General features: G+C 43.2%; 2 protein-coding genes across 7 annotated transcripts; one reads left to right on the top strand and one right to left on the bottom strand.

Annotated features, from left to right (window-relative positions):
• The first annotated feature begins 230 nt into the window (after window positions 1–230).
• LOC127008217 (methionine synthase reductase-like) lies at window positions 231–4,294 on the top strand. 4 transcript variants are annotated; one of them, XM_050879938.1, is made up of 3 exons: window positions 231–597; window positions 1,755–1,932; window positions 2,374–4,294. In XM_050879938.1, the coding sequence occupies exons 1-3, from the start codon at window positions 393–395 to the stop codon at window positions 4,178–4,180; spliced, it is 2,190 nt and encodes a 729-aa protein (XP_050735895.1). In that variant the 5' UTR covers window positions 231–392; the 3' UTR covers window positions 4,181–4,294. The 4 variants fall into 4 exon arrangements, with proteins under 4 accessions (XP_050735895.1, XP_050735898.1, XP_050735896.1 ...); XM_050879939.1 differs by having other exon boundaries at window positions 454–602; XM_050879940.1 differs by having other exon boundaries at window positions 570–705.
• Window positions 4,295–4,847: 553 nt separating this feature from the next.
• On the bottom strand, window positions 4,848–18,292 carry LOC127008216 (uncharacterized). 3 transcript variants are annotated; one of them, XM_050879935.1, is made up of 16 exons: window positions 17,655–18,292; window positions 15,292–15,639; window positions 14,775–15,167; window positions 14,099–14,359; window positions 13,724–13,813; window positions 13,182–13,345; window positions 12,336–12,639; window positions 11,575–11,682; window positions 11,114–11,202; window positions 10,833–11,004; window positions 10,218–10,439; window positions 9,697–9,912; window positions 8,503–8,668; window positions 8,227–8,376; window positions 7,867–7,973; window positions 4,848–7,535 (listed from the first exon to the last, which is right to left on the bottom strand). In XM_050879935.1, exons 2-16 carry the CDS (start codon window positions 15,631–15,633, stop codon window positions 7,419–7,421), a joined length of 2,901 nt encoding a protein of 966 aa, XP_050735892.1. In that variant the 5' UTR covers window positions 15,634–15,639; window positions 17,655–18,292; the 3' UTR covers window positions 4,848–7,418. The 3 variants fall into 3 exon arrangements, with proteins under 3 accessions (XP_050735892.1, XP_050735894.1, XP_050735893.1); XM_050879937.1 differs by lacking the exon at window positions 17,655–18,292 and adding an exon at window positions 17,368–17,509; XM_050879936.1 differs by lacking the exon at window positions 17,655–18,292 and adding an exon at window positions 15,928–16,064.
• Window positions 18,293–18,686: the final 394 nt, after the last annotated feature.

The raw sequence follows: 18,686 nt of genomic DNA, 5'->3' as shown, positions 1-18,686 counted from the left end.
GACAGCTGGAGTTCGAGTTAGATACATGCATGGAAACTGTTGATAGCGTTTAGTAGAGTTGCGCCTATAGCTAACCCTAGCTAGATATATCACGTACATTTATATGATTAATAAGACGTATACTGTCTTGGCCGCCAGCCTGAGACAACCCTTCCCTTGGCCTTGGGAGCGGCCTCGGTAACCAGCAGCGACGACCACCAATACATTCATACATTAGGGCGATTGGGCAATAGAGATAACGAGGCAGACACCATCAGCTGATGGAATTTTCAATCAGCTGATTCACATTATAGTTCCTGGTTTGATATCAGGTGAGATAGCAGTCGTCAGCAGCGGGGCTTGGTTAGTCTGGCACAGGTGTGGTGCGAGCGAGACGTGAGTGGCATGGCGAGATGGTAAAGGAGGTGGGCGAGGCGGGTCCTGAGGTGCTGCTGCTGTACGCCTCGCAGACTGGCAACGCCCAGGCCATCGCCGAGGACCTGAGCGAGCAGCTGGGCGGCGCGGGCATCAGGGCAGAGCTGAGGTGCTGCAGCCAGCGGGGCGCGGCGGACGCCCTGCACCAGGTGTCATGCCTCGTGCTCGTGGCCTCCACCACAGGTGAGGTGGGTCGGGGAGGGAACGCGGCACACACACCTGTCACCCACTGATCAGGTCCTCGAGGGAATAGCTGCTAGGGATCTACACTTGTATACCACTTGACTATAAGTATGTATAATATTCAACTTCCTAATGTCATGCTGCCAGTGCCAGGCAATATAGGATGGTTGAATTTGATGGAAATAGGCCAGGAGTAAGCTGTATTTGGTATTAACCCCCCAAAACACCCAACTCACTCTGGTGGTTGTCACTATTTTTATCTGAAGATTGTAATGGTCAAATCATTACTCAAATAACCATTTGTCACACTAATTTCTCATAAATGAACAATAATTAAGGGGCAGTAGGTAACTATTTCAGGGACAATAAGCTGTTATTATAGCAGCATATAGGCTACTATATCTATAGTGACAATAGATTACTGGTCATTAGGTTAAGGCGGAGTAGTATTTGTTGAAGGGAATGTGGAATGGTAGGACACGAAGTTATGTTCGCCAATCAGTACACATGATTCCAGTTAGTACTCATCATGGGTGAGCATAAACTGGTCTGGAAAATTGAGCTGATGTTTGAAAATGACAGATAAACTTATTTAATAGTATTTAGTTAATTCCTATACTTCTACTCAATTTTCCAGACCAGTTTATGCTCACCCATGATGAGTACTAACTGGAATCATGCGTACTGATTGGCAAACATACCTTCGTGTCCTACCATTCCACATTCCCTTCAACAAATACTACTACCATGGAGGGAGGGGGTGGGGTTTCTGGACCAGTTTAACATACAGTGACTAAAGTACTCACATCAGGAAAGAAACCACTCTGGAAAATTGAGCTGATGTTTGAAAATGACAGATAAACTTATTTAATAGTATTTAGTTAATTCCTATACTTCTACTCAATTTTCCAGAGTGGTTTCTTTCCTGATGTGAGTACTTTAGTCACTATGTTAAACTGGTCCAGAAACCCCACCCCCACCCACCATGGTAGTATAGACTCTTAACTCCAAGCTCCTTTCATGCAACCAGTCAGCACCCAGAACTAGCAAGTAGGGGCAGGACTTCTTGGTCAGTTTAGTGTACAGTGACCCCTTCTTATAGTTGGAATGGCATGTACAGATTGTGAAGCACACTCTATTAATGAATCTTCCTGCAGGTGATGGTGACCCCCCTGAGTCAGCCCACAAACTCTGGAAGCAGTTGAGGAAGTGGTCTGGGGAGCCTCTCAGCCACCTCCACTACACAGTGTTGGGGCTTGGAGACACCAACTACACCAATTTCTGTAACTTTGGGAAGACTGTGGACAAGCAGCTGGAGGTTCTAGGAGCACAAAGGTAACTATCATGCTTCCACTACTATGAGGTTCTTCGATCCATCATAGCTAATGCAAGATGGCGGGCAAGGCCAGTTCAAGGTACAGGCAATACATGTAACAGCTTGAAGACCTTTTATCTGTAGAGCTCCAATATATGTATGATTTATAAATTAACTGATGATATTTTATACAAGTCAATAACCCTTTGTAAATGCAAGAAAGGTACATTAAGAAGCTCCCAAATCATGCTAAGAACCCTCAGAAGACTAATGCTGGCACAGGTGTTGGGATATTATTGTACAGAAAATGCATACTTGCACATTATAAATAAACTTGCATAAAAACAATTCTTCCCATCAGGTTTCCACAAATATGAATCATTGTTTGCACCAGTATATAATCTCAAATGCTTTTGTACAGACTAGTTTCATACCTTACCTTACCAGACTATGTATGGCAGGTTCTACAGGTGTGGGTGGGCAGACGACGGCACAGGTCTGGAGGAGGTGGTGGAGCCCTGGTGCGAGGGCCTCCAGGCTGCCCTCAAGGCCTGCCTCTCCATGCTACCTTCCACACCATCAAGCAGTCTAGGTGTCCCTCACCTTGACACACAAAGCACAGAGGATGGACCACACAGAGGGGACAGCTTACAGAGTGTATCAAGGACTGATCAGAACTCTGAGGAACCTAATAATCCTCAGAGATGCTGGAAATCTGTGCATGAGGACAGCAGAACTTCTAACATGGCGTTCACTTCTCAGAATGAGGACGTGGTGTCCAAGATCATTACTCACTACAATATTGACATATTGCCACAGTGTGAAGTGGAATATTTGCCTCTCAGGTGTTGTGCTTTTGTTCAGGATCATCCACTCTCCCTTCCTTCTCTACCTACACCATACCTCACCCTGACCCACACAAAAGACTGTGAAGAGTCTCCACTCACATCAAGTCAAGCTGCAGTACCTGCAGCTGCATCAGAAGTGGTGAAGGCACAAGTCAGTAAGATAAGGAAACTAACACACTCCAGTGCTCTCAAGACTACTCTTGAATTTACCCTGGAATTGAATGACGCAGAATTTCATTATCATCCAGGAGACTCAATTGGGATCCTTGTAAGGAATCCACCAGAGGAGGTGGAACTTCTTTTAGGGCTTCTGGGGCTAAGTGAAATAGCAGATAAAACGTGTAAGCTCTCCATAACTCCAGGTACTAAGAAAAGAGCAGCTGCAGTGCCAAACTTTCTCCCTCTCACAAGCTGCCTGAGACACTTGTTCGAGTGCTGTGTGGATATCAGGGCTGTGCCAAAGAAGCCCTTTTTACGTGCCTTAGCTGAATACACCTCTGAGCCAAGTGAGAAGAGGAGACTGTTGGAGTTAGTGAGCAAGGAAGGAACTGGTGAGTACACCTGTCATGTGAGGGAGGCTGGCCTTTCCACTCTAGATCTGCTGACATTTTTCAAATCATGCCGTCCGCCTGCTACCACCTTGCTGGAACACTTGCCCCGCCTCCTTCCCCGTCCTTATTCGACTGCTTCCTCCCCTCTTGCCACTCCTAACCAAATTAGCTTTGCCTTCAATGTGGTACAAATTCCTCGGGGAAAGTATGTGGCCTTTTCAAGACAAGGAGTGTGTACTGGTTGGCTGGCCTCAATGTCATCTAGCAGCAGTAAGGATACTGAACAAAACCCTTCAGGCCCTGATGATATCAAGGATGTGGAGCAGGCCCTGGACAACCTTACCCTAGCGAGTCCTAAAGATATTTCTCTTGATATATACCTCAGGACCAATCAAGGCTTTAGGCCACCTACAGATCCCACCATCCCTGTTGTGATGGTAGGCCCAGGAACAGGAGTTGCCCCTTTTGTAGGTTTTCTGAGGCACCGGCAACATAGTGAGGTGGGCTCAGGTGAGTGGTGGCTCTTCTATGGGTGCCGCCAAAAAGACAAAGATTTCCTCTATCAAGAAGAACTCCACGAACTGATGGAAGAAGGTGTGTTGACCCACTTGGTTGTAAGCTACTCCAGAGAAGGTGATGGCCCTAAATATGTTCAGGATAATATAATCAAACATGGAGCCAAACTGGCCCCTCTGATGGACAAAGTTATTGTGTATGTGTGCGGTGATGCACGTAATATGGCCAAGGAAGTGTTTGAGGCTTTTGTGTCTGTGTTGATTGACCATAACAAATTAACAGAGACTGAGGCAAGAAAGATGATAGCCAAGATGCAACTAGATAAGAGGTATCTACAAGATGTTTGGACGTAACACTATTTTTATTATTGTTGTTGAATATATCTTTTTATCATTAAAGTGTGCTTTTCCAAAATTAATAATTAAAAATTGTTTTAACACATTTTGTAAATAAATATGTGCAGTACTCTTAAAACATTTAATTTTACCAATAGTAATGCTGTTATGCTAATTTTAAATTATTATGGAACAATTCCAAGTGTCGTATTGAAGTAAAATACTTACTCGTTAACTCACTTGCTCTGGAAACTAGAACAGACCGAGTTACTTTTTTGCCTAGATCCTGACCGAGTAAGACCAACTTGTATACCAAGTTGCAGAATCACTGACATTACCTGCTTACCATCACAGTCATCACCATTATTATTACTGAAATTAAATAATTAGTTGGCTGTTGAAGCAGCATACATTCATGAAAACAAATAGTAACTGGTAATTTGAGCAAAAACTGCAATCAAAGTAAGGAGCAGCAAAGGCCTCCAATACAGTCATTCTGACATGGTCCAGGGTACAACTAGGGGAAAAAGTGTGTCCAATCCCTAATCTTGAACTCCCATACTAAAGGTGGCCCATGACCCTCTATAGCATAGGAGTCAGTTCCATTTTAATAAAAATATTTTTTTATTTTTCTCAAATGTTATTACCTGCAAAAATCATGTAATGGTGAGGAAAAAATGCCAAATCATATCCATGGTTATTATTAATCTTGCTCTGCAGCAAATATGACAATTCTTTGCTTCAGAGATTATACAACAAAGTACAAATATTGTACATTATTGTATATAGTGAGATGTGGAGTGGAAGGAACTCATTACATTAGAGATGCATTTTATGGAGTACTGAACACAACCTATGACTTCATACTTGTTCCAGTTTCAGGGGCATGTAGGCCTCAATAAGTGCCTCACCTGCCTTCTCCACATATCCTTACCTATTCTCACCTTGGCCACTATAATTTCTTAAATTACTGTACAAGTGGGAATGTTCTAAGAGTATTTATATTGTACCTTACAAAATATATGTACAAGTGGTGGCTAGAACAACTTAATCTAACCTGTTCAATATAACACAAATGGAGGAGAGCTCTGCTCTGCTATGACAGTTTTGTGTTGCTTGACATATAAGGTGCTCAGAACCAAAGGGGCCAATTGACAATACGGCTTTTCAATTAAATTAATATTAAAAAATTATATTTTCATTATCAAAAAAATATTGTAGCAATTCAATTATCAATATTAATTAAATAAAAAAAATAATAGCTGGCAACAAAATTTAGTTTGTTACAACAGTTGTTGAAACTGTAAGAATTAGTATATAATCCTGTTGTCCCTAACACTGTGCATCCCTTGTGCTGATTATATTGTATAGCACAGGACTCCATTTTCCTCTCTGCTTAGTGGAAAGTTAATCTCATGATTGGTGCTATAGTACTGCCGTTTCCTAGCCTCCATTTTTTTCCAGCAAAAGAAGAAGCTCAAGGACAAAAACATGTGAAAACAAAAATGCCCACCAAGCACTGCTCCTGTATTCACGTGGAGAGGTGTCTTGATACTCCCCTCTTGAAAGAGGTTGTCGTACTCAGTCCTTATCTTTTTTACACTCATTAAACCAAAGTCCTTTTATACCACATTCCTGATTGCAAATTTGGGAAGACATTTCTTTTTACAAGCAGAGATGCAAATCTCACTCGGTCCCTTTCGAGAACATGAACCAAAGAACTAGCGCTTTATAAATAACCGTTCCTCAGCCTCTAGTGGGTTCTTGAGTTTTCACATTAGAGGTTTAGCTGGAGGGTGCTGAGAGACACATCAACTGGCAGGATGCTGAGTAGTCAAAGAATACAAGATAACTGCATTTGGTATTGGGATGTAGCTGCATTTGGTCCCCTCCAGTTCTGAGTGCTTTAAATGGACTAACTGTCGTACAACAGAAATACTGCCAGTCCACCGATTGCCTAAACTCATCACAACCAGAAACCTGACCAACATTGTCATGTGAAACAAGTATTTTGTAAAAAAATAAATTTTGATCACTATGTGATGCTTATGAACATATGATTACTGCTAATACTGAAGGCTAGTACAGACTTTTATCAATTATTGTTTGTTAGGAAGAAAATGCACATGTCAAGGCTATCACCTGGACCAACATTCAGGGAAGCATAGCTCACAGCAACTGTATAAAAAGTAACTCTGCATAACAATGGAAGCCATACTGCTCACTGCCACATTGCTGCAGGAGCTGGAGGAAGCAGGGCGTGTGCTTCACTGCTTGAAGCACCTCAGGTCACTCAGTGTTGCATATATTATTAGTAGTTTAATCTGGTAAGTTAACAACCAACGATGGGTATGTGTTAGACTAATGCAACAAATAAAAAAAATATCAGGAAAATGCCATAAATTAATCAAAATTTCACGCGTATCCTTTAAATACTGTTTTATATTAACAAATGAATGTAAGAGGAAGTCTGTTCTCTATTATCATAAACTATTGATTTGATTTTTCAAGAGATTCACTGGGTACTGGTGTGTGCGAGGGTCAGGAAGTGTGAGGGTCCCGGAGCTTTGGAGTCACAGGACAGTGACAACATTGAATAATGCGAGGTTGAGTTGTTGCTGAACTGTATGTAAATATATACACCAAGTGTCAGTCAGTAATACCAAACGCAGGGCTACAGAAGTTTTCTTTCCAGCAAAAGCAATGTCCATTCATCTATGTCTTTAGTATCCCTGGACTTGTGCCAGTACTGTGATGTTCTTCATGGCTCTTCGATCACTGTGCTGTGGAGTCTGACCAATAAGTCTCATACTCATTAGTGAAAATTAATTATGGCTTTGTCTGCATTCAGTTTTGCTCACACAGTTTAGTGCTCACAAAAATATGGTAAAATTTCTGCAGTTCCATGATAATTTTCCAACAATTGAAGTTACATACTGACCTTATCATAAGATATGTTTTAAAAACTTCCTCATTACAAAAATATGTGCTGGCATGCATGCGTGTGTGTGTGTGTGTGTGTGTGTGTGTGTAAGGACAGACAAATTACTAATGTACTATACAAGTTAAAGTTTATACCTAAAGTGTAAAAATACTGTATAGCATGACTTGCGTCTCATGAAGACAGTTGTTGCAGTGCACTGGCTTTATCTATACTACAGCTGCCACAATGAAATGCTAAGTATTTAGAATATATGGCACCTCTGAGTTTTATAAACCACCTTGTGAACCAGAAAGCTCACCAGCACATGAACCACTAGTGTAGGTTCCTGTTGTGTAGGTCCAGGATGCGGTGGCCGGCAACATACACTCGGGCAATGTTGCGATCGTCACCAGTGTAGAGGAACTTTTGGATTTTGTCTTCTATGGCATCCTGTAAAAAAGTATTCACAGAATGTAAAATAGGAACAGAGAAAGAAATGCTACACAGCAATAGAAGAATGACAGAGAAAGACACTGAGTCATGTCATACAGTAGTAGTGGGGGAAGAAAGGTATGGCAGAGCAATAGAGGAATGTCACAAAGCAATCAAAGAAATAGTCACGTCACCTTGCCTAGTACGAGAGTGGGAAACAGGATTATGAAAACAATTATTTACTCTCGTCTACTTCAGTCTTGTATGTGCTGGTGCAAGCAAGGTAAAATGTATGGACATAAGCATGCATCTTCGAACAAAAGTATGAACAGTGAGAAGCTATACTGACCTTGCTGAAGATATCGACAGCTGACCCTGGTGCTGTCACATCAATAAGCAGGGCATCAAACTCCTTGTCTATTTCAAAATTGCCAATGCGATCTTCCATGTTGAGTACTGTGGGTGAACAGATTAATGTATCTGTAGTTGTCTGTGCAGCTTGCATTATGAAATGTAACGACAAATAAATCATCATCCTTTACTATTCCACTGCAGAGCAAAAGCATTTCCCAACATTCTCCACTTTTCCAATGATAGTGTACTCTATCTCATTCTGTCAAATAAGGTTGTTTCAACATAAGAGCAAAACTATATTTGAAATCTAGTGTTTGCTGAAGTGACTGTGAAGATGCTCCGCTCTGCTACTCACCTTTGGCACCCCCAAGTGTGGCCATGCGGAAGGCCTCCTTGTAAGAGAGTCGTTGGTAGTCTGGGTCACGGTCTAAGGCTAACACATTGGACACCTGCAAGGACTGTCTTATGGCATCCAGCATTGACGAGCTGTAACCACCAGAGCAATCTGTGAGAGAAGTCAAATCAGTTACACATTTAAAAAAAAATAAATAAATAAAAAAAAAAAAAAAAAATTGTAACCTTAGTGGTAGATACAGCATGGCTATGACTACCCTTCAATCCTCAAACTCACCTGTGCCTAGTCCAACTTTGAGTCCATGGTTGAGAAGTCTCCTGATGTCACAGAGACCTGACCGGATTGAGATGTTGGAGTTGGGGCAGTGAGCGATGCCCACACCTCGTTCCCGCAGGGTGTAGATCTCCTCATCCCCCAGCCATATACAGTGGGCCATCACAGACTGTACACACAAGGAAATGTTAACTACTAATTCCATTTGTAAACAGAAAAACAAATTTCTTGAAAGGTATCATAATCAACATTAATAACAACTTTGTACGATGAAACAAATTCAAAATATCTATGACTATAATGAAAATACAGTAAAACCCCGATTATCCGAAAGCGGATTATCCGAAAAACCGGATTATCCAAAATTGATCTGGATAATGCAATTAAAAAAAATATTTTTTCTATACTAAAACGTTATAAAACATCAAAAATAAATAAAAGTAACTACATATGTACTATATTAACACATTTAAAATTGATAAGAACAGTTAAAATGAATATGCTTTAATACGTATTGCGAAATAGCTTGTAACGAATAGATCAATGTATTAGACAAAAAACATTAAACAAACTCTCAACAACACCACGTCCGCACCTTCGCCCCAGCAAGGACGTAGGTGCAGCGAACGAACAAACTACTGCACGACTACTCTCACACCGTACTCTCAAGACAACGACACAAACACGACTCCCCTCTCCACTCCATGCCACATTCCCCTTCCAACATACGAGTTGCGCGATAATATGAGTCATCATACTGTGTCTCCACCTGCACGATGCATCAAGGTCACACTTGCAAGCTTGCACAACCATTCACAATCGCACTGCAACATTCACAATTCAGATCTGCAACGCTCACAAGTATCAACATACACTGGTCCAGACAAGGAGACACACAGACAAACATACAATAAAACATTTACATCACATGTTTTAAGCGTACTACTTTGTTTAGCGTAGCGTGTGTTTGTTTGGTTTCAAAATCAAAATGGCGGCGATCAAAATGGCGGCCATAAATCCGGATTATCCGAAAAATCGGCTTATCCGAAAGAGGCTTCCCCCCTTCCATTTCGGATAATCGGGGTTTTACTGTATTAGCATTAACAAAAAGTAATTATAAGTAATGTACTACAGTGTTTTTAGAATCGGTCCTTTCATCAAATATACATAAGCCCATAAAACAGAACATGAGCTCACCTTCTCACTGAGGAGCCTCATGCTGTCATAAACATCAGTATAGGACTTGGCCCAAGGGAACAGCTCCTTCACCCAGTTGCACTCTGGCTGAGTCTCACCCAAGTGACTCTGAATGTGACAGCCATATTTACTGGCTAGCTGCCCCAGCGATGCCAGCTGATCCTCAGGGCACGTTGGGGCAAAGCGAGGTGTCACAATGGGCATAACAAGTGGAGACTATCCGAAAAGAAGGAAAATCATGTGAAATGGAGGGAAAAATTTACAGACAGTATGTTACCTAATTTATATGCACCATTCCATTTAGTAATCACACCAGGAAAAAACTACACTGAAAAATTAAACTAAGGTACAAAAGTTAAATATTATCTATGAAAGTAGAAAGCGTTTATTCCTAAAGGAAGGAAACTGTGAGGAGAAAATAAAAATTGACTTAAGGACAAGGAATCATAAAAAAGATTCACTGATAAACAAACTTTTAATTTAACACACAATAACTGGCCACTCCAACACACTCTGCTCACCTGGATGCCCCTCACATATCTGATGAACTCCTCGGTGTCCCTGACGGAGTCCTGAACACACAGCTCCCGGTAGTACTCTGGGCAGTTCCTCATCATGTTAACCTTACCAATGAGTGCGCGCTGCCCCTTGTCGTGCACCACGTCCGCCAGGATCTTGGAACCCTCCAGGTGGATGGTACCAAAGTAAGCAGCAGTAGTGGTGCCGTTCCTCAACAGCCTCTCCTGCAACACATATCAAATGGTTGAGTGACGCTGGACTCTATGCACTGCCTTACAAGATGTGCCTCATATGATTTATCTTTAATTTTTCTTAAAGCAAATCCATTAAGAATCATGCATTATCCTCATGACTTGCTCAGAAACCTCTTGACAGCAGTGTATAGTAAGGAGCTCCCCCATTCAGTGGTTATTCATCTGTCTATTACAGGATGAGATACATGTGTGGTGAAGTGACTAGCATAATAATTAGCCATAATAACTATCTTAAAATGCCATAACCAAGCCTTCCATTAACAATCCTTAACCTAATCTATATAATCTAGTTTTGTACATCTTTATTTTCTGTCATTTGATCCACTGACAAAGCCTTACCACAGGGGCTAAAGGAACACTCACCACCACTTTGCTGTAGACTTCACGGGCAAAGAGGGTGTCGGAGAAGTTGGCTTCAGTGGGAAATGTGTAAGTCTGAAGCCACTCCAATAGAGGGAGATCCATAGCAACTCCATTGTTGGGAAATTGCGATGCATGAATATGGGTGTCAATCATTCCTGGCATCATGAACTGCCTATGAAGGAGAGAAAAATACCATAAGAATTCACGTGATTCAACCCCAGAGTCAACACTCTAAACTTCATAAAAACATATAACATAGTGCAGCATTAAGGCAAACTAACCCTGGTGTCATGTAATGAATGTTGGAGTCAGTGAAACCATACTCTGCCTTCAAGTGGTCCAACTCCTCCAGGCTCTCCATGAATTCAATCTGCAAATTTAATGTGTATCAGATCAGAGCTGCTTTTAGGCACAAGAAATTTATGCAACCACTTATGGGTTCCTTGTTTGTATGGGGCAAAAAAAAATATAGTGTTCTAAAAAATAACCTATTGATATTTGATAATTCAAGATACTCTAATCATCCTTTATAAATACAGGAGAGGTAAAGTATAGGGTCTCAATATGTAAGGCTACTTAGGGCCCTAGAAGATTGGAACTGGCATTGATTAGGAGTTACAATGGAGTGTTGCAAAGAAAAAATCAAAGGGGGTGCTTAGATATTATTGTCCCCCATTATATCATTGTGCATATATTATACATATAAGAAAGATTGAGGCTGAGGGATAAGGGAGAGCCTCACCTTTGTGTTGAGGACACCCATCACCATGCCTGGCAGCACAATCATTGGGGAGTCATCTGTGGAGTGCACGAAGGCCCCCACAAACACCTCCATGTCTGACCTGGCCCGCTGTGGAGAGTTACAGTCAGATACGTGTCTTGTAACATGTCTCAGCCATTACCAAACCAACCCAATTTGATCAAAAAAAATTCAAAGTGTATGTTTTCCAACTGATCTGCACCTTTCCAAATAGTACACTTCATCAGGAAAAAAACTAATGTTGAAAAATTGGAAATAAGAAAAAAATTAACTTCAAAATAAAGATTGGTGAACATCTTTATTTTGAACATCGTATTTTTATACCTTGGTTGAATTTTCTATAGTTTCATCCCTGATGAGTACTACCATAGTAGGAAAGGGGTTAACAGGTTAGTAAAAGTACTGTATCTCATCTCATCCATCCAGTCAGGCTTTGAAATTCACTAGGTCACTACTGTGCATACAAAACATGACAAATCTCAGTAATCCTTAACCCAGTAGTAGCGGCGGGCTAAATTTGTGGCTTTACCGCATATCAGCGACGGGCAAAATTTTTGCCTTGACACAAACCCCCAAAAATAGAGGATGCATAAACTGATTACAAATGCATTGATATGTATTATATAATGATTTGCGTGAGTGATGATTTTTTCTCATTAATTCGCTTAGAGGGGCCTTTAAGAAACACGATCCCCACAGATACCGGGTTAAATTAGACCAAAAACAATGCATGGCTCACTCACCAACTTAGACTGGCAGTTCTCCATAATTCTGTAAATGGTACTCTTGCTAATATTTGGAACTTCTGGGTTGAGGGAGAGAAACCTATTCCTTGTTTCTTCTATAGTGATGTCTTCTTTGTGCGAAAGGATCTCCATAATCATCTGTTCGTGTTCATCAGAGAGTTTTTTCTTGCGGCCGGTGGAGGTCTTGCGCTGGATGCGATGCTCCTTCTTGAACACCTGAACCACGGAGGATACGGTAGACTTGGCAAGGTGCATGAAGTCGGCCACCTCCCGGATGGTACGGTTTTCATTGAAGAAGAGACTGAGCACATTAAAGGTATGGTATCAGTTCTGGTTCTACTCTCCTGAGAGTCCTAAGTAGTATTATGACTGGGGCACCATAATGCACCCCTTCTAATTTTGTTTTTTTTTACCTTTAAACTGGAGGTTATATCATGTCAAATCACTTTTATTCAGTGACAATCAAACAAATATAATTTTTCTTTTTATATTGTTTTCTTCACATGAATACCATATTGTGGGCATTTTGATTTACGTACTTTTTAGTCTTTGGCCTGTTCTATTCACTATATAAAAAGTTTGTAGAGAGAGAATATTAATCACTGCCATTCAATATGCTATTCCATAAGAAATTATCTAGACTCAAATATCCCCTAATCACTTTGTGAGTTCTAGGTATTGCTATATTTTCTATATTAATTTGGCCTTTTCTTTAAGTTACAGATGTAAGAAAAGTATCCAATTTCAACATGCACACTAGTTTCAGTAACTTGGAATACTAAGAAGTTTTGCAGTACATTACAGGCTAGTTTGGATAAAAAGTTTGAAAGATTTGTGTTTCACCTTATGATCATTTCCCGCTCAGCAATAGAGAGGGACCTGCGCTGGCGGCTGATGATATCCTTCTCCTGGGAGTTGGTCTCGATGGGTCCTGTCTCCTCCATGATGCTGACACTTGGCTCCAACACACTGTGGTTGGCACTTTGGTCTGCCCCTCCACCCGCTTTCTGTACAGTAGCAAGTTATGTCATCATTATTAATTTACATTGCAGGACAAAGACTGTTCCCCACATTGTTATAGATCTTCTCCATCTATCATACTACCTTGTTAATTATCATTTATTTCTACTGTTGTGGTAGTTCAATTTTTCATATTTATTTACTTATCTATTTATTTTCCCCTTTGTTTTACATCGTGTGTAGTGTGCTAATGTATTTTTCAACATTCTTAGTTTCAAAATATTCTTTTCCTTCATTGAGAGGCTGAAAATGAGCCAATAATACAAAATATTCTGAAACTTGCATGTACAACAAGCTTTAAGAACAACTATAAGGCACTAAGTTACTGTAAAAACTTTTATACACCACCTAAGACAATTTCTTACCTTTGGTTTTGCTTTTTTCTTAACTCCCCAGAACCGCTCAATGGGCTCAAGATAGCGCTCTGGTGGGGGGTCCATCCCTATGAGTCCCTTCTGCAAGAGGACAAATATCCAGTGTTATGATAGAGGCATTCTATGTATTCAATTTTGGGTTCAACTATTATGGTAATGTTGTCAAATAATAGCGAAAACACCGAAAGTGGAAAGACTACTTGAAAGAAATCTAGAAGTTGACTCTTTTCTTAAGTTTATGATATGTTTGATTGAGAAATCAATTCAATTCCTTACATTAGTAGCATCTATGCAAAAAAAATTGCACCCCATTGACATTTCAAGGAGTAAATGCACAAATTATGCATTATGATGAATGTACAGTACCTTGCCTCTCTCCAGAGTTCTGTATATGGTGGTCTTGGAGATGTGACCAAATTCAGGGAAGAGCTGCAGAAACCTTGTGCGTATCTCGTCCACGGAGATGTTGTCCCGCTCCTGTGACATTTCAAACAGCTGGAACTCCTGAGCTGTGGTGAGGCGTCTCTTGCGCCCAGTAGCTGTCTTCTTGTGGATGCGATGCTCTTTCTTGAACACCTGCACTACTGACATGACGGTGGACTGCGGCAGACCCATGTAGCGTGCCACCTGCAAACCACAAAATAATATGGTTCCTAGTGTCCCTACTCATCAGGTTTGCCTTTCTTTACCACCTCATCACTACTAAGAAAAGATGAAAACAGAATATATGTTTCTCAGGTAGCAGACAAGCCAGCACTTGCTATAAATAATTTACACTACAAAAGAATGATGCACTGAGATTCTGCTGGAGACTATTATGTCATATGCCCATGCTTTAAAAACATTTGAGTCAGCAGTCAAGCATAATGTGGCAGGTACACTATATCTGGGATTTATTTTTAACACTTAAGAGACAGATTAAGGGATTAACAAATAAATATATAATTACAAAAAACCTACTCCTGTGAAGGGAATAGAGGAAGATCATGAAGATGTATGGCAAACTTGGGAAAAGAAATTCCTCTGCCACTTCTTCACTCACCTCCCTTGATGTCTTCTTCTCATTGAACACTAAGTCAATGATCATCTCACGGTGTGATGGTGACAGTCTCCGCCGCTGCACCTTGATCTTCTTCTTCTCTAGTGTGTCCTGCACTTCTGCGGGCTCTGCCTCCACAGTGGTGTGGAAAAACTGGGCTGGAGCACCACTGGAGCAGGCCGGAGGGTTGGCACTTTCCACCACCCTCACCTCCGTGGCACCTCCAGTCCCCTGCACAACCTGTCCGGCTGGCACCTGAGTCACCTGCACCTGAGTGGCCTGCACCTGCCCTCTCTGGACCTGCACAGCCTGCACCTGGACAGTTTGCACCTGTGCAGCCTCTAGTGAAGGAGGGTCTGGGGGCTGAGTCTTCACAATGGTTGGAGATTCTGGCGGCTGAGTCATAGCAACACTTTGTTATCCTTCAAGAAATATTGCACACACTAAATTCTTTCTCAAAAAGGCTGATTTTTTTCAAACTGGCAAAAATAAAATTAGAGGACAAATATTCTATACTAACTGCTTGCTGTTGTTGCTGTTGCTGCTGCTGTTGTTGCTGTTGCTGCTGTTGTTGTTGCTGTTGCTGCTGCTGCTGTGGCTCAGGAGGGGGTGGGGCAGGTGGCTCCCCCAAGCCGTTGGTAAAGTCATCGTGGGGCACAGCATTGGCCATTGTGGTGATGTCCTGAGACATGGCTGAGGGTACAGAGCTGGCCACTCCAGTGCCGCCTAGCGGGGCCATGTCTGTGGGCGGCACTGGGTTGGCCACAGGGTTGCCCACCACAGGGGTGGAGGGGGACCCTGGGCCAGCAATCCAGAATGGGGTGAAGGACTGGGATGTGGGCGGCTCCCCTCCTGAGGACATTTTGCCCTGAGGAAAATAATGTTAACAATGAATATGCACACTCACAACAACAATAACTACTACTACTACTATACTACTATGTACTACTGCTACTACTACGACTACTATCTACCTCAGGGGAGGTAGAGGTAACAGAATCCCTAAGTTAAAATCCATAGCAATCGGGCAGCAGTGACAGGAGAGGTGACAGAAGCTGTAGCTCCAAACACGAGCCTGGTAATTAAAACTCAACAGGTGATACAACAGTCATGTGCTGAGGCTGTTGGGTGATAGGAAAGGCCTGAGCAAGAGCACCTGTCTGCCATCGAGTGGTCCACAACACACGCCGAGGGGAGGTGACTGACAACTGTAATGCGTAACTGAATGGCTATGTTCTCGTCACGGCCCAGTCACACACTCCTGCCAAAAACTTGAGAGGGGGAAAAAATCACAAAACACCGCCTGGATTTCACATGCGTTGGACGGTTTTTATTTTAGTTCGTATAAATGAGAGAATCTCCCACTCCCTCTCTCCCCTCCCCCTGCCTGGCTCCCTCGTTCGGTTGCCATACACCGCCGGCTGCCTCACTGTCACCACTCCATCTCCATTTTCATTCGTTCACCCTTAACTTTTATCTCCTGTTTCTGGTAGTTTGGGGGTAATAAAATACCTAGAAACAGTGACAGTACTCTGGGTATAGAATGGATATTGTACTGTGATTTAAAGCTAAACATGCGGGTAATGGCAGTACGGCTTCATCCCAAACTGGTTCGATAACTGGCATTGGCTTCCTCTTGTCCTCTTTGCACCACGGATCGACTATTTCTGCATAAATTTGTCTACTAGAGTACCATACAATACCCACAGACCTCATTATATGCTTGTGCGAAGATATGCTTGGGTGTAATTACTATACTAAAATAGATGATCTCTACCTGTTTCATGCTTGATTACCCAAGGACATTATAACAAGCCTCTTAACAGACTTTGATTCATTATTTAAGTCCCTGTTTGAAAGTTTTCTGAGAGTTGTTTGGCGTGGAAACGTGTGCAGGTGGAAAAATATGTTTCTTGTATCTCGCGCCCTAATAATTTCTTCAGTGGTCGTCTCCCTTGCCTTGTCTTGCCTTGCCTCCTCATCCCTTCCTCTTCTCACGCCAGCCACTTCCCTCCGCCTCCCTCCTGTCCTGTCTGTCCTGCCTCCCCCGCCTACCTGCCTGCCGCCACCCACCTCGGAGGAGCAGGACGCATTTCAAGCATTATTGACTTTCCTCGCCTGTGCAGGCCTAATTTTAAAAAATGGAACGAAAAACTGTGAAAGTGTAGCTGTAGCACGAGGCAGCGCGGCAAACATGAATGAAAAGTTTTGAGGAGTAGGAGGGAGAGGGAGGCTGGGCTGGTTGTTTTACCTCCGAACAGAACGCCGCCACTACATGTTCATTTCGTACTAGATCGAAACAAAGGGGACACAGCGGTCATCTTAAACCCTCCTCCAGCTCTCAATTCCTAGGGCAACACCGCTTGGACCCACATGGAATTAAATAATGATCCCTTTACATAATCCCTAGCACTATCCGGCTGTGAGAAAAGGAACAAGACGCGAGGAAACAAGGGTGGAGTAGGGGCCATCTCTTCTAAGCTTCGGACGGCAGCCATATTGGATCGGCCACCCAGAGCCCGACCGACTGAATCCCACAGACACCGGGACGATAGGAACTGACAATGTCCAAACAAACAAAAATTCAAATTCACACCAATCCTATTGCATGTTTCACGGGCTGTTCAACCCCCACGGATCACGAGGGACAGGGCTAACTGCAGACACCTCGCCTAGGAGCAGAGACCAACGAAAACAAGAGAAAAATGGAAGAGAAATGAGAGAGCGGGTTGGGTTGGTGGGGAGATGGTGGGTCCCGGGCTGATCACTAAGTCCTTTTGCTTTTCACTTATTTTTCAGTATAATATGTAACATTCGTATTGCTACACGGGGCGGGAGCGTGGCGCATGCCGGACACGTGCTTCAGAGCGCTGGTGTACTCACGGTGGAGAGGTGTGGAGAGGGATAATAGTGGAGAAGAAGGCGGTGGTGGAGACGGTGGTGGTAGTGGTGGTACTGGTAGTAATAGTGCGAGGGAGAGGAGGAAGGGAGGCAGGAACACACACACGCCTGCCTCCTGTGTATGCCTCCTCCTCCTCCTCTGCTGCTTCTTCTTCTTCCCCCCCTCTTCCCCTCCCTGTTTTCCTCTCTTCCCCTGTTCTTCCTCCGTTCTTTTGCTCCTGCTTGCTAGTCCACCACGCCCCCATCCACCCTCATGTCTTCCTCTCACCACACCCACGCCGCCCCCGCCTTCAAGGTCACGCCCACTCATTCCCACTCAGCTCTTCACACTCCCACCCACACGGCCACGCCCACTCATTCCCACTCATTTCGCACGCCCACTCAGCTCTTCACACTCCCACCCACACGGCCACGCCCACTCATTCCGCATGCCCACTCAGCTCTTCACACTTCCACCCACACGGCCACGCCCACTCATTCCCATTCAGTTTGCACGCCCATGCCGCTCCCAACGCCCACTCATTCCCACTCAGCTTTCCACCCACACCGCGGCCACGCCCACCTATTCCCACTCAGCTCTCCACCCACACGGCCACGACCATTCATTCCCACTCACGCCCACGTACTCGATCAGCCCTTCACACCCACGCCCACTCAGCTCTCAATACCCACGCCTACTCGATCAGCTCTCAATACCCACGCCCTCTCGATCAGCTCTCAATACCCCGCCCATGCACACGGTCACGCCTATAATAGCTACTCCTTCCCATTCACCCCGCACACCCACTAATTAATCTTTTCACGCCCACTCAGCTCTCCAAACCCACGCCCACGCACACTCACTCCCCGCCCCCACTCTGATCAACTCTCCAATCCCATGCACGCCCTCACGATTTTCACCACCATCAACCATTGCCATATATATATATTCCTCTCCACTCGGTCATATGCACGTCCACTTCACTCATGCAGCCACTTCCACTCCACTCAGAAACGTACGTCGTATTATATCAT

The sequence above is a fragment of the Eriocheir sinensis genome, chromosome 37, assembly GCF_024679095.1.
Source record: "Eriocheir sinensis breed Jianghai 21 chromosome 37, ASM2467909v1, whole genome shotgun sequence".
In the NCBI taxonomy this organism is placed as follows: domain Eukaryota; kingdom Metazoa; phylum Arthropoda; class Malacostraca; order Decapoda; family Varunidae; genus Eriocheir; species Eriocheir sinensis.
This window is presented reverse-complemented; position numbering and strand designations above follow the sequence as displayed.

Excerpts from the sequence above, each read along its gene's own strand:
- LOC127008217 (XM_050879938.1), top strand. The coding sequence starts at position 393 with ATGGTAAAGGAGGTGGGCGAGGCGGGTCCTGAGGTGCTGCTGCTGTAC. Across the intron at positions 598-1,754 it reads GCTCGTGGCCTCCACCACAG|GTGATGGTGACCCCCCTGAG; the intron begins GTGAGGTGGGTC and ends ATCTTCCTGCAG. Across the intron at positions 1,933-2,373 it reads GAGGTTCTAGGAGCACAAAG|GTTCTACAGGTGTGGGTGGG; the intron begins GTAACTATCATG and ends TATGTATGGCAG.
- LOC127008216 (XM_050879935.1), bottom strand. The coding sequence starts at position 15,633 with ATGTCCTCAGGAGGGGAGCCGCCCACATCCCAGTCCTTCACCCCATTC. Across the intron at positions 13,814-14,098 it reads GAACTCTGGAGAGAGGCAAG|AAGGGACTCATAGGGATGGA; the intron begins GTACTGTACATT and ends GTCCTCTTGCAG. Across the intron at positions 10,440-10,832 it reads AAGTCTACAGCAAAGTGGTG|GAGAGGCTGTTGAGGAACGG; the intron begins GTGAGTGTTCCT and ends TATGTGTTGCAG.